This window comes from Octopus bimaculoides, chromosome 10 (assembly GCF_046866305.1).
Source record: "Octopus bimaculoides isolate indiv1 chromosome 10, ASM4686630v1, whole genome shotgun sequence".
NCBI classification, from domain to species: domain Eukaryota; kingdom Metazoa; phylum Mollusca; class Cephalopoda; order Octopoda; family Octopodidae; genus Octopus; species Octopus bimaculoides.
In genome coordinates this window covers 44,096,423-44,112,959 of record NC_142937.1, presented here as the reverse complement: position 1 = coordinate 44,112,959, position 16,537 = coordinate 44,096,423, and the positions used below count along the sequence as shown (strand labels likewise).

General features: G+C 35.6%; 1 protein-coding gene across 1 annotated transcript in view; it reads left to right on the top strand.

Annotated features, from left to right (window-relative positions):
- Positions 1-16,537, top strand: part of LOC106868235 (sorting nexin-30) — a 412,233-nt gene that overhangs the window by 33,292 nt on the left and 362,404 nt on the right. Inside the window, exons 3-5 of the mRNA XM_089358222.1 lie at positions 10,788-10,898; positions 13,543-13,704; positions 15,211-15,406. Of these exons, the coding sequence (XP_089214348.1) occupies positions 10,788-10,898; positions 13,543-13,704; positions 15,211-15,406 (469 nt within the window). The remainder of the gene's footprint in view (positions 1-10,787; positions 10,899-13,542; positions 13,705-15,210; positions 15,407-16,537) is intronic.

Sequence of the window (16,537 nt, the reverse complement as noted above, 5' to 3'; positions counted from 1 at the left end):
TGATCAGGTTGAGTAAAATGTCAGCAACATTTTAAACCATGAAGAATTTGTACCGGATTTTTGCAGTTTTGAATGTTTTTTAAACATCTTTTTGCAATTGTCTGATGATACAGACTTACCCAAATGCATCAATAAATTAACATTGATATTTTTTTCACTGTTATTATAATCATCTGAAATGGAAATGTGAAAGTGTGATATTTGAGCAATTCTGCTATTCAACTTCAAAAAAAGGATGTAAAGCAGCTGAAACTGCTTGCAATATCAATGAAACATTTGAAGAAATGACCAGTGAGTGGTCAGCTCCAAAATGGTTTAAATGATTTCGCAGTGGAGAGCTGAGCCTTGAAGATTGTGAACATAGTGGATGCCCATCTGTCATTGATAATGTTCAATTAAAGACCATCATTGAGAAAGATCTGCATAAAACCACTCGAGAACTGGCAAAAGAACTTCAAACCAGCCAGAAAACTGCCTGTAACCATTTGCATGTGATCTGAAAATCAAAAACGCTTGACAAATGGGTACCACATGGTTTGAATGAAAATCAGAAAATGCACAGATATGAAATTTGCTCATCGCTTCTCTGTGACCAGACTGATTCATTTCTCGACCATATTATAACTTGCAATGAAAAGTGGATTCTATACAATAATAAAAATGGTTCTTCAGTGGTTGGACCAAAATGAAGCACCAAAAGCCTTCCCTAAACCCGAGCTCTTCAAAAAGAAGGTTATGGTGACTGTTTGGTGGCTTACTACTGGACTCATCGACTATAACTGGAAAAACCATCACTGCAGCAACATATTGCCATGAAATTGCCAAAATGAATGAAAAACTGCTACACCTCCATCCCAGACTGCTCAACGGAAGAGGGCTAATTATTCTTCATGACAATGCTCAACCATGCGTTTCACTAATGACTCTCCAGAAGTTGAGGGAAGTTGGCCACAAAGTTCTGCCCCACCCAGCTTATTCCCCAGACCTTTCTCCTATCAATTATCACATTTTCAAGGACCTTAATGGTTTCCTGCAAGAGATGGAGTTCAAAAATCAAACCAATGCTGAAAGTGCGTTCAAAGTGTTCATCAGCTCCAGAACTCCAGATTTTTATGTTACTCGAATGAACAAACTTGTAACTCGTTGGCAAAATATGTTGATTGTAGTGGTACTTACTTTGATGATTAAAATTTCTGCATTGTTGAAATATATTGTGATGAATTTCATGTTTCAAAATGTTGCTTACTTTTTACTCAGCCTGATAGTTATATGGAATGGCTTATCAGATCAGTCTGAGAATGCTACTTGTGATAAAGTAAGGTCCTATCCAACAGAGAATTTATTTCATCTGCTTCATTTTATGAACCTTCAGGAGATCATCATCATTGTCATTTAGCGTCCTCTTTCCATGCTGGCATGGGTTGGCAGGTTTGACAAGGAGCTGGCTAGCAGGGAGCTGTCCAGACTCCAGCTGTCTGTTGTGGCATAGTTTCTCTGGCTGGATGCCCTTCCTAATGCCAACTACTTAACATCCTGTATGTGTGGAAGACAGGGATTTTATTTAGCTTTGACATGTCTTAACAAGTACAGCAAATCGCCACATCTCCTGGTCCCTTGTCATTGCCTCATTGAGGCTCAGCATCCAAAAATCCTTTCTCACCATTTTCTCCCACATCTTCCTGGGTCTACCCCTTCTACAGGTATCCTCCACAATTAGAGCTTGGTAAATTGGTACAGGCATGGCTGTGTTGTTAAGAATCTTGCATTGCAACCACACAGTTTCAGGTTCAGTCCCACAATGCAGCACCTTGGGCAAGTGTCTTTTACTATTGCTCCTAGCTAACCAACACTCCATGAGTGAATTTACTGGATGGAATCTGCATGGAAGCCCATCATGTGTGTGTAGGAATAATGTGACTGTATGAATGCCTTTGTGTTTGTGCTTTTCCCCACCCCACTTCCTGCTTGATAACTGGTGTTGGTTTACTCTTTTACTTGTTTCAGTCATTTGACTGTGGCCATGCTGGAGCACTGCCTTTAGTCGAGCAAATCGACACAAGGACTTATTCTTTGTAAGCCTAGTACTTAGTCTATCGGTCTCTTTTGCCGAACTGCTAAGTTCTGGGGACATAAACACACCAGCATCGGTTGTCAAACGATGTTGGGGGGGACAAACACATACGCAAACATATACACACACATACATATATATATATACACATATATACGACGGGCTTCTTTCAGTTTCCGTCTACCAAATCCACTCACAAGGCTTTGGTCGGCCCGAGGTTAGAGTAGAAGACACTTGCCCAAGGTGCCACTCAGTGGGACTGAACCCGGAACCATGTGGTTGGTAAGCTAGCTACTTACCACACAGCCACTCCTACGCCTTGATAGAGCAAATATCAGACACTAAAAATAAGAAGTGCTGAGATTGATTTGTTTGATTAAACTCTTCAGGGTAGTTCACTAGCATGGTCACAGTCCAATGAATGAAACGAGTGAAAGGTAAGATAAAGTGTTAAGGGTATTAAGGGTTGCTGTGATGTGACTTTACCTGACACTTTAATAGCAGCAGAATTTTCCATCACAGATTCATATTTGTCTCCCTCTAAGAGGCACTATCTATGTAGATAAGATGTCATGATGTTCATCCCTTTCTTGGTGTTAAGTCATTGAGAGAAAACGGTTTTTTCTCTGTAGGAATGCCTGTTCATCAATACTTTGCAGTTCTACCATGCTCCTATTTTCTGCTTACAAGAGGGCAGTGCTGTACCTTACCATTGTATCAAGTCATAGTTCAGTGATAGGAGTGATTGATAGTTAAGAATGAATGCTGAAGACACCCACTGTTTATATATTAGTACTAATATATGAACCTTCAGCTCTTGCTCTGCAGACTTGTGATAGTAAGTTGTTAATCCAGCTTGTGACTCTCTCTTTGCATCACTGATAAAAGATAGGTATCCAAAGCCTTAGTATTTAGAGTGAGTGGCTATTTGTGTGTAGTGAGAGATAGATAAGTCATGTATCAAACTGGTCATAAATACTGATAATTTTATATATTTGAGATATAAACTATCATCTTGTGTCTTGATAAAGTCTGATTGTAGTCAGTACAACTCTTTGTTTAGTATTGATTTACATAACTGCAGTTTAGTTGTTTGTTTTGTACTCCATAATCAGCTGCTTATCAGTTGATCATTTCTTGCAAACTGGGTGTATTCTACTGCTAATCTCGTGCTCAGTTGATCATTGTCTTGTCATATTAGAGGTACTGTTAATGACTTTTAAATGTGTAACTCAATATTGCTGGCCTTGCATGCAACTTCATGTCTGATATGATTCAAGTTGTTGTTTTTTAAGCCTATATCAGGTCTGATTGAGCAGAATGATCAGATGTTCCAACTATGACTAGATTTTTTTTTTCTTTCACACATGGTCTATCTGATATGAAAATTTGATTGCTATTTCTAGCCGATCAGATTACTGTGTAATGGCATCCTCATTGACTCAATATGATTAGAATGTATTTATTTTGTGACCTTATATTTCACCTCTCTTGGTTGACTTTTTTTTTTATAGTGATTTTGATATATGGAAGTACTGCAAAGACAGTAACAGAGATAGGAAGGATCTTGTCAGAATTTCTTTTTTTTTTTTTTTTTTTAGTGATTTGTTTTATAAGAAGCAATTGTGTTCATGGCCTTCATAGGCTTTTGAGATTAGGGAGAGTGATGCAGCTGACACTATTCCTCTTGAGTAACTGATAGGTGCATGAAAACATGGACAGAGAAGAAGGTAGAGAATTCCAGAAGGATGACATCCTGAGGAGGAAGGACTGGGTAGAGTAATTAGTACAAAGCTTGAGATAAGTAATGAACACAACATCGGTGACAAGTAAGCTGGATGGTTCTGTGTGAAGGTGGTATGAGATTAATGAACCCTAAGAAATAGCAGTCTGTGGTAGAAGTAGTAGTGAAGAATGTGGACCAGAGTTTGAGTAGTCTTTTTTTTTTTTTTTTTTTTTTTAGGTTACATTTAATTTGTTTATGTCTATCCGGAGAGTGCAACGTTTCAAATTCTGATTGAAGTAATTTCTTTTAACTTCTGTATTTTCCTCCATGACTGTTTTTTTTTTTCAAATTTATTTTAAACAAAAAAACTACAAATTAATCAATAATACACTCTCCATTGTTGTTCGTGACTTCCTTCCATCGTTCAATAAGTTTTTTCAATATCTTGGTGGTGGAAATCTGGTCTTGACTCAAAGAATTCGTCCAACCAAGCCCTCAATTCCACGTCATTGTTGAACAATACATTGCACAAAGCAGTTGAAAGAGATGAAAATCAGGAGAGTAAAGAGGATGAGGTAGCACTTCCCATTCGAGTTCTTGAATCATGGCTTTGATAATATTGGCGATATGAGGATGGGCATCGTCGTGTTGCAGAAGTACACTATTTTGCCTATTCGGTCGTTTTGCTGAATTTCTTTGAGTCGGTGCAGTTGTTGAATGAAGAGCTCTGCATTGAGTCTTTGGTTGCCTTCCCAATCCCACCATACACATAACGTGGTCTTTTGAGGATTAAGGTTGCTTGTGGAGTTGCTTGTTTGTTGGGGCTGAGTCATTCTTTTCGCTGCTTCATATTAATGTAAAGGCACCATTTTTCATCAGTAACAATGCAGTGAAGATAACACTGTTTGTGACCTTGTGTGTCGAGCGATATCAAGTGAACAAACAGGTAGCGATTGTGGAGCATTGATTTTTGTTGTTTTCACTCAGTGCGTGGCACCCAAGTGCCGAGTTTCTGAACCTTGCCCATTGAGTGAAGGTGGTTCACCACAGTTTTTTTTTTTTTATCACAATTCATCTGCTCCACCAATTCTCTGGTTGCTTGATGTGGATTTTGGTGAGGAAGTTGCTTCAATTGCTCTTCATCGAACTCAGTTGGCTGACCAGTGTGTGATTTGTCCTTGAGGTCAAAATTCCCAATTTTGAAGTGTGAAAACCAACAGTGTCCAGTACTTTGATGCATTGCTCGTTCTCCAAACACAGCTCAAATCTCGGTGGCCTTAACACCTCGATGAAATGCAAAAAGTAAATGATGGTGAAAATGCTCAGTTTTGTCCAATTGACATTCCATTTAAATGATCTGAAAATACACAAAAATCAAAACACACTATTTGTAGAGCAAATAATTCTCTTTTAAATAACAAAACATTTTGCCAATGCATTTTATTTCTGCGTGCATTTTAAATTTGAAAAAAAAAAGTGCTCATGAATAGTATGTAGTGTAAACATGTAATATAAACCTTGAAATATCATCAGTATCTTTCCAAATTCTGCATTTCACATGGAATTTTTGCTGTTTCAAAGTTTTCTTAGTGTATCAGTTGACTTGCCTTTTTTTTTTTTTTTTTTTTTTGGACTAAATTTTGGTCTGAAAAATTTGACTTACATGTTGAAAAATATTGGCAATGTTGCTAAGATCCTTAGAATATCAATTTGCTGTCATAGCATCATGTTTTCTCTCCTCTGTAATCGAAAGGATTTATGATTAGACTAAGAGAAATTGATAGACAGAGAACTGATATTAAGTAATGTGCAATAAATATTAGTGGTTGGTTCTTTTTCTTGTGAACTTAAGTTTAATCTGGTTTTATGTGGCATTTGCATTATTCATTTTGGCTTTGTGCATTCTGAGTTCAGTTCCTGCTATGGTCAACTTTGACTTTTCTTTCATCTTTCTGGGGTTGATAAAGTATCAGTCCAGGACAGTGGATTAGTGTCATTAGATGCCTTTTAGTATTTAGTCCATCTCTTTACATTCTAATACCAAATCCTGCAACAATTTACTTCAGTGATGGACTTAATCTGTCACCCAGTTTAACACTACTACCCGATTCTTGGGTACCTTTAGTGGGCTCCATTCTGTTGCGAGCATTCTGGACAGATATGTTCCTTCCTGCCTTCCCTCTAGTCTCAGAGTCCCTAAAAAGCATCATGGACATTGCCCTTCTCTCTTTAAACAATTCATTTCGGTAATGAGGTTCTCCAGGTGGTTGTTTGTAAACTGACTCATTTACCTGTGCACATGATCACATATTTGTTGGAGGCTAGAGTATTGTAAGTAGAACCTGCTTCTGTAATATGACTGATATTTATTTCAGTTAGTCCTAGTGGCTTGATGATAAACAATGAATCCTATTGTGATTTGAACTCAAAATGCAAGAGAGAACTAAATGCTAAAATTCCTTTTCTACTGGCAAGAGTTATGCTACCATTCCCATGTTGTATCCCTTCTTTAAAAGAAAACAACAAAAACAAAAAAATTACAATCTAGACAAGACTTTATAAATATTGATTTAAAAAAAAAACTTATCAGTAAAACACTGTCACGAATTTGGGAATGGTATAAAGTATTATATTGACCTCAGTAGTTGACTGTTTTTATCATCCTCCTGAAGTTTAATAAAATAACAAAGTCAACCTCAGTAGGTTTTCAACTCAGAATGAAAATGCCATAACTAAATACTGTAGGTATCTGATGCTCTACTGATTCTGCAATTCCATTGCCTATAACTATTAATCATTTAACAGTTAGATTTCTTTGTCATATGTATTGCTTATTTATTCACATTGTATTGAAATAATCACATATTATTTTGTAGCTTCAAGATTTCAATGGTGTGTTTGTATATTTTTAGAATGACATTGTAGGGTAAGTGTAAGAGGTTGGATCTGGTCAGTTTGAACATAAGATGGGTAGAATATTTGAGCCAGATATGGCTGGATTAAATGTTAAAGGGTTGAAATGGTCCCCTCAGAGGGAATGAAACTGACAGGCATTCAATAAGTTAATAACCATAGCTCACATTTCTTCCATTGCCTATGGTGTCCATATGTCTTTATATTTGGTAAGGCTGTGTGGTTAATATGTTCTTTTAGGAAATGCATGGCTTTGAGTTCAGTCCCAATGTGTCACCTTGGTCAAGTATTTTGTACTATATCCCTGTTAACCAATGCCTTGTGAGTAAATTTGCTTAATGGAAACCGCAGGAGCCCATTGTGTATGCATGCACATGTGTGTGCATAGATGCATGCAATGTGTTTAAATATGAATGCTGACACTCTACTGCTTCACTCGTCACTAAAACAGTGGTTTCATGTTTTATATTTCTTGTAGCTGTTATGACAGGTCACGCTGTGCTTTCAAAGACCTTTAAGATAAAATATCACATACTTGTAAAGCAGTTCAGGATTGGCAACAGAAAGAACATCCAGCTGTAAAAATCAGGCCTATAGATGTTGAATTAATGAATAAACAAATCTTCGTTTAGATTTTAAAACAAGTTGCTTATCCTTTGGCCATTTCTCACCTAGCAGACTTTTGATGCAAGACATTCTGACCATGATCACCCCTGTCCTATCATTTAGCATGTCTGTGACTGCATTATCTAATGTGCTATCTTTTTTTAAGATGGTAACATTTGACATGAGGAAATTTGAATGCTACTTCTCACAGGCCAGACGATCACATAGAGGTTCTGTGTGAAAAAGTTTGGGGAAGTATCCATTTCACTAAATTCCTTCTTCCAAATTCTATATGCTTTTCCAAATTAATAGATACCCACAAAGAGTGTATTCCCTATGGATCCGGCTCATTGAACTGCTATATTGCATATGGATTTACATAGAGAACACTTAGAGTAACCTCTAAGAGTCAGTGGGGATGGTTCTGTGTTATTATTTGTTCATGGATATGTACCATCACTCTTATCAGATAATGGATCTCTAATTGTTTGAGGCGATGCAAGTTTCCAAGGAATATGTATAACATATTATCTACAAATGAGAAAATATTATAACAGATAGTAGTTGTTATATTAGAACAGTGAAGGTTAATGACACTGAATAGTTTATAAAGAACCACAGAGGATGAGATGTCAGCTTATTACCGACAGTAAATACATGGCTGAAAAATTCTCTCAATCATTTTTCTTTTTTGTTTCTTTCTTATTCAAATGGAATTTGTTGATTGAACATCTTTTAATGCATATAGCATTAAAGGTTTATTTCTCTCGGCTTTTAAAACTGTTATGCTTCTGTTAATGTAGATTTTAAAATATGTATATCAAATTCATCGTTTAATGGTTTTCCCATTCTGACATGAGTTGGATGGTTTGATAGGAGCTGGCAAGACTAGGAGCAGCACCAGGTTCCATTGTCTGTTTTGGCATGGTTCCTATGGCTGGATGCCCTTTCTAATACTAACCCATTTACAGTGTGTACTGGATACTTTTTATGTGGCACCAGCACTGACAGTCAATGAGTACTTTGCAAGATAAAAGCCCCTCAACTGGGAGGGGTGAGTAGTATTGAGGGTGTGTGGCTTTGTGCCAATTGAGAGACTAAAGGTATAGAGAGACAGATAGGTGTCTTGCTGTGGAATTAATACATGGATACCTCAGATGGAGTGGAGGCGCAATGGTCCAGTGGTTAGAGCAGTGAACTCACGGTCACAGGATTGCGGTTTCGATTCCCAGACCGGGCGTTGTGAGTGTTTATTGAGCGAAAACACCTAAAGCTCCACGAGGCTCCGGCAGGGGATGGTGGCGAACCCTGCTGTACTCTTTCACCACAACTTTCTCTCACTCTTACTTCCTGTTTCTGTTGTGCCTGTAATTCAAAGGGTCAGCCTTGTCACACTGTGTCACGCTGAATATCCCTGAGAACTACGTTAAGGGTACACGTGTCTGTAGAGTGCTCAGCCACTTGCATGTTAATTTCACGAGCAGGCCGTTCTGTTGATCGGATCAACTGGAACCCTTGATGTCGTAAGCGACGGAGTGCCAACACCTCAGATGGAAAAGTAAGGAGAGTGAGTTAGAGAGTAAGATCAAGAGAGCAATAGTGAAAGAGATAATGGCAAAGATGTATTGAGACATGCCCTGAAGGGACATTGGTAGCAGTGAGAATAGGTTAGGTGGTATAGAGGTTTGGACTGGGTGAGTGGACAGGATTGAGATGATTATAGCAAATGATTTAAAGAAATATAAGAGAAGCAAGGGGCCAGGGTTTGCAGTAAATATTGAGGATGATAGCAGGTAAGTGAGGTGTTAATGATGGAAATCAGCATGGGGGAGGAGAGGCATGGAAGATGATTGGTGGAGACAGTTGGTGGTGGTCGGAGAAGACTGTGGGAAATGAAAGTGGGCTGAGGTGGGGGGAAGAAAGGTAAATGAGAAAGTTGGGGGATGCAATATGTGTCTCTTTTGTTCTCAGGTGATAGAGAATTGATGGGTGTTAGGGAATGGAATGTGGGGGAAAATGATTGACAGAGCAGAGAGTGGGGGGTGGGGCAGAGCCCCCTCATGGACAAGCATTTTAGGATATCAGTTCTGCTGTGATGGTTTTAGGATATCAATTCTGTTGTGATGGACGGGCCTTCTTGAGTACAGCAAGGCACTAGATATGGTTCTCCATTCACCAACCATTACCAATGCCAACATCATTGCCACCACCACCACCACAATAATTGCTACTACTTTTCCTTTACCTTTTGCATTACAGAAAGGGAAGTAAGTATGAACTTACTTTTGTATTAATATATGGATGTTTAGATGGATTTCCTTTGACTTTCAACCAAATTAATTTTAATTTGGTTTAATGGTTTTCATTTTACGATTTGAACTAACAAACCTCCCTTGTTTTCTTGTCTCCACATTTTCATCTATTTTGCAAATTTAAGCATTTATTGAAGAAGTTATTGTTGTCTAACTGTACATAAGTTCTCACTGATGTTTAAGATATGATTTGAGAGAGATTTGGCTGTTACTTATATTAGGTTTTGTGACTATAGAAGTTCCCTCATTGTCAATATTTCATTGTGATAGGGGCAACTTATGATCGAGTCAAATGAACTGAGGTCTATAGCTCATGAATAAAACAGCTGCAGTAAAGAATGAAATTGTGACCATGTGGTCAGTCATCACATAGTCAAACTGCAGACATTGTCACTACATTATAACTGGAATATGTACCGAGGTTGTGAGAACTGGACACTGAATCTTTTATTGTTTACTTTTTTTGGCCATTGGACTGGTGCCGTACTGGGGTACTACTTTCAGGTGTTTAGTTGAACAATTCGACCCCTATTAATTTTCCCAAGTCTGGTACTTATTGTATTGGCTTTACCAAACAGTTATGGAGGCATAAAGAACACACTGGTTATCAAGTGGTGTGATGAGAACAGACACAGATATGCACATACACACACACAAATAGATGATGGGCTTCCATATTATTTCTGTCCTCCAAATTTATTCACTAGTTATCAGTCAGCAGAAGACACTTGCCCAAGGTTTGCCATACATTAGGACTAAGGAGTTGAATGTGATCTGTATGTTATGTTTAACTTAGATGAGAAGTGGAGCCCAGCTGAGGTTAGCAGAAGGGAACAGCTGAACAAAAGATTTCACCAAAAACTCTGCAGGAGGGAGGTGTGAGATGATTTCTGACATAGATTTATAATATGGATGAAAAATGAATATGAGGTGCTATTACAGAGTTTCTATGGCATAGGATGATGTCCAAGGAAGAAGTAATGAGGTTAGATCACAGAATGCCAAAGTATTTTAAACTGTGCTAGAAAAGAAAAGATAAATACTTATTAAAACTTTAACAATTCTGTTATCAGGTTATCTTTTATTAAGAGTTAATAATGATTATCTAACTCATAATTGTCATAGCCAGAATAATAACTTCAACGTTTTTACTTTACAGACTACAAGGGAGGAATTTGATACACATGAATACTGTGTGAGGCGTAGATACAATGACTTTGTATGGTTACGTCAGAGATTGGAAGATGGTTATCCGACACATTTGGTGCCTGTAAGTAGAAAACATTTCTTCACTTTTCATAGACATACATAAAATATCAACATTTTATACATAAGATATTGATGTATTCATACATACAATATAGTCATGGATGTCGTACATACCTTATAGAGATGTGTGTATATACAGTATAGAGATGTGTGTATATACAGTATAGAGATGTGTGTATATACAGTATAGAGATGTGTGTATATACAGTATAGAGATGTGTGTATATACAGTATAGAGATGTGTGTATATACAGTATAGAGATGTGTGTATATACAGTATAGAGATGTGTGTATATACAGTATAGAGATGTGTGTATATACAGTATAGAGATGTGTGTATATACAGTATAGAGATGTGTGTATATACAGTATAGAGATGTGTGTATATACAGTATAGAGATGTGTGTATATACAGTATAGAGATGTGTGTATATACAGTATAGAGATGTATGTATATACAGTATAGAGATGTGTGTATATACAGTATATAGAGATGTGTGTATATACAGTATAAAAATGTGTGTATATACACTACAGAGATGTGTATATACACTAGAGATGTGTATATACACTAGAGATGTGTATAGACACTAGAGATGTGTATAGACACTAGAGATGTGTATAGACACTAGAGATGTGTATAGACACTAGAGATGTGTATAGACACTAGAGATGTGTATAGACACTAGAGATGTGTATAGACACTAGAGATGTGTATAGACACTAGAGATGTGTATAGACACTAGAGATGTGTATAGACACTAGAGATGTGTATAGACACTAGAGATGTGTATAGACACTAGAGATGTGTATAGACACTAGGGATGTGTATAGACACTAGGGATGTGTATAGACACTAGGGATGTGTATAGACACTAGGGATGTGTATAGACACTAGAGATGTGTATAGACACTAGAGATGTGTATAGACACTAGGGATGTGTATAGACACTAGGGATGTGTATAGACACTAGGGATGTGTATAGACACTAGGGATGTGTATAGACACTAGGGATGTGTATAGACACTAGGGATGTGTATAGACACTAGGGATGTGTATAGACACTAGAGATGTGTATATGCAGTATAGAGATGCGTGCATATGCAGTATAGAGATGCGTGTGTATACAGTATGTGTGTGTTGTACATAAAATATAAGCATGCATGTTTATGTACTGTATGTTAGGTGGGTAAGAAAGTTCTGTTGCATTTCAAAATGGGAAAGAAAGTAATGATTCTTCGGTCTTAACTGATATTTTTAATCAAGATATTTCCCCTCATTATTGCTAACATAATCCCATCTATTTGGAAATTGTTAATCCCTCAAATGTAAAATTCTTCAGGTTTCAAAGCGAAGAGACAACCAGTATTTTTTTTAACCTCTTCACAATTAATAAACTCTTTTTGTCTCTAAATATTGTTGCAGTGATCTGAAAAAATGAAAGTCTGATGGAGCAAGGTCAGGAGAATAAGATGAGGCAAAACCTCCTTATTTAGTACCATAATCTTTTCCTGAGTGACTTAGACAATATATGGTCTTGCATTATTGCGTAAGAGCAACACTCTTTCATGACTGATTCATGATGAATGCGTTTTCTGAAAATTTTTATGCAATGCTTCTGATTGGTGATAATACTTCACATTAACCATTTTGTTTTGTTTCACATTTTGTGATAGACGACACCTTTTGCATTCTACGAAACACAGAACATAACTTTTTTCAGGTTTAGTCTTGATTTAAGGATGGATTCTCCTTTTTTTTGTTGGGTGTTAACTATGATTATGGAGAACCTATTTTTCATCACTTGTGATATTTCTCTCCAAGAAAGGTTCGGAAGCATGTCTACTCTTCAATGTTAAGCACAGGCAACTCTTTGATTAAGCTGAGAAGCAGTCAGATGACCACAAATTTAGACACTTTTCCTATATTTTTGAAAATCCTTTTGATTGAAGTGTGACTTGACTTGAATTGTTTTGCCAATTATTAAGCAGTTTTTTATTGGATTTTTAAACTACAATTTTCAGAAGCTTGATATTAGCAAAATGGTCATCTGGATCAAGGGAAATCTATGAGTAAAAATAATTCTTGAGTGAAACTGGCCAAACCATTGCTGGTATATCCAAACACTTAAAACTTCTTTTCCAAGGACAGAATGAATTTTTCTTGTCACTACCATTGCTTAAGAGTCCATTTTGAATTTATACAACATGCAGTGACTGATATAGATCTAATCTAAACAAAATTTAAAGGGTAAAGTAATACAGATTTAACCACTGTGGTATAAAGCAATCTGCTATGAAAGGAAAATATATTTGTGTTACTATAAGTGTTGAAAATGTACCCTCAGAATGATCATGTCAAAAATTCAAAAATGTGACGGAACTTTCTAACTTAATAGATGTGTATGTTGTACATAAAGTACAAACATGAGAAATAATGATCAAGATATGAAAAATGTCTTGGTCATTACAGTATCCATCATCTTAAGTTGTTCAATTGTTTTTTCATAAATATTTGATGATCTTGAGTTATGAGAGAAATGTAAAGTATATAATTATATTTTTATGACTGGAAATTTCTTTTTAATCATACTGCAAACTTGAATTTGTATAATAAATGTGACAACATCTTGTTTTATTTTCAGCCTCTGCCTGCTAAACACAGCCTACGGCGTTTGGACCGTTTCAGTTCTGAGTTTCTACGAGTTCGACAACAAGCATTACAGAAATTCCTCACCCGAATCGCTGATCATCCAGTCCTGTCCTTTGATAAACATTTTCATGTATTTCTCACTGCTAAAGCTTGGGTAAGACTTCCTTCCTTCTCCCTCTCTCTTTCTATCTAGTTGTCTCATTACTTTTTACCTCTTCCCCTTCCCCATTTTCATCCTCTACTCTGTACACTTTGAATCAAACTCAGTTGTGTAATTTACTGAAATTTTTCCTAATATGCACCTATGGTTGTTGAAAGTTGCATATAAAGTGAGTTTTGTTTTCTTTTTACATCAAACAAATATAGAAGTTTTAAGCAATTGTAAAATATTTTCTTGTATAAATATGAGACTAGCAAGCTTACTTGTTATGCTGCAGTGTGGAAATATTTATAGAATTGATTTGCTCTTGAAAGATGTTGCATGAACATTATAATGAACTAACAACCTTTATCAATCCTCTAAAATATATTATATGAAACCATTTAACTTCAATCCTTTATTTCAAAAACATGCAAACTTAAGCCACAAAATATATAATCGGGCAACTAACTCATACTCCCTAAAATTAGTGATTTTGTTCTAAAATTTGGAACCATTATATCTTAATGTAAGGTATTGTGATGATATTATCAGGTCTGTATAGGTAGTGCAGATGGTAATGTGCTGAGCAATGATTAATTTCATTGATTAATGACTGAGTTTAAATCTTGAGAGTCACCTTCATCACATTTTATCCCACTGTTAGTCTGCAGGAAATTCAGTTCCATAGGTTATAGCTTCTCCAACACATCATCTGCATATGTTTGTGTCAGTACAAATTATATTATGCTATAAGAATTCAGGGTCAAGGATTCATAAACTGAGTTTTATTTATTTTTATGTCCAGTCTTGGTGAGAGATAATTAAAATCTCAGATGCTGACTATAATAGAGACAGGTAATATAGATTCTGTCAGTATAGAGTAATTATTAATATTTTGTGGTGTTGAAGGGTACACCCTGATTAAGCAGATCCATTGTTAAAGCTCTAGGTCACATCTTGATTAAGCAGATCCATAATGGGATGGCTTTATAGCTGTACCATCCCTTCTTTTTAAAGAAACTGATCTGAGGGAGATTTGGTTGGTATTTTTTTAGAACTTAAAGCAACCATATAGAAGCTTGCTCAATAGACACTTTTGGTATGTAGTGGTGATAAAAGTCATAGTAGTAATGTAGTCTATGTGGGATGATCCTTACTTTTATCCTCAGTCCCTCCTCATTTCTGTGTGCTGCTATTTGTTTTGATATAAAGGGTAAAGAGAGGAAATAGCAGTGTACTACTAGATGTATCCTTTTTTCTGCCTGAAGAATTTTGGTCCTGTTACTGATCTATTAACAGTGCTATATTTACTTGACACCAACCAGGGGCTTTGTTAGTCTTAATATTTGTTTACCAGCTGCATGGAGTGAAGCAAGTGAAGTAAATTACTTTGTTTAAGAGTGCAATGCAGCTCCCAGTTTGAGAATTAATCCCACAAACTTATGATTGAGAGCCAAGTTATTTAACCACTATGCTATATATGCCTTCTGCATTGATGTATTTGGTTTGAAATTTCAGGAATTCAATGCCCATAAAAAGAAAGGACAAGGTTTGATCAGCCGAGTCACCAACTCACTTCACAACATAAGTGCTTCATACATGATGAAAAACCGGCCTCCTGAGTTTGCAGCGATGCACGACTATGTGCAATCTTTTGGTGATAAACTTGCATCAGTAGATAGGATTACTCAGCGAATACTCAGAGAACAGAGTGGTAAGTAAGGCAGCTGAAATTTATTCTTCGTCTTGCACCATTGATTTGATTAGTGAAAAGATTCAGTTCATGATTAATCAAGGATTAATCTTTTGTTGCTCTGCACCATCTTTCATGGAAAGGTGTTTTACAAGCATTCCTCTCTATGGTTTGCTAGAAAGGAAAAAAGAGAAAAAGAAAAACCAAAACAACAAATTATTTTAATTAGACAGATGCTAATTTTGCTTATGCTTTCCCAATCATCATCATCATCGTTTTAACATCCACTTTTCCATGCTCACATGGGTTGAATGGAATTTGTTGAAGCAGATGTTCTATGGCTGGATGCACTTCTTGTTGCCAACCCTCATCTGTTTTCAAGCAAAGTAATATTTCCCTGTGCCCAAGTAAATGAATATAATATATGACGTGTATGTATGTGTGTATATATATATATATATATATATATATATAAATAAAAATAAAAAAAGAGGTTTGTATGATAGTGTATAGAGGAATATATTATTTAAAAGAGTTCCAACTCTGTCTGCTTTTTATGTTTTATTTATATTCTTATAAAATTAATGTGGGATATAGAATATGGAATATACAATATAAATAGTAAAATGAAATGAAGTATTGAATGTCTTGTTGAATAAATGAAATATTGAGTATTAAATATATGACTTATGTATGTATGTATGTATGTATGTATGTATGTATGTATGTATATGTATATATATATATGTATGTATATGTATATATATATATATGTATGTATATGTATATATATATATGTATGTATATGTATATATATATATATGTATGTATATGTATATATATATATGTATGTATATGTATATATATATATATGTATGTATATATATATATATGTATGTATATGTATATATATATATATATGTATGTATATGTATATATATATATGTATGTATATGTATATATATATATATATGTATGTATATGTATATATATATATGTATGTATATATATATATGTATGTATATGTATGTATATATATATATGTATGTATATGTATATATATATATATGTATGTATATGTATATATATATATGTATGTATATGTATATATATATATATGTATGTATATGTATATATGTATGTATATGTATA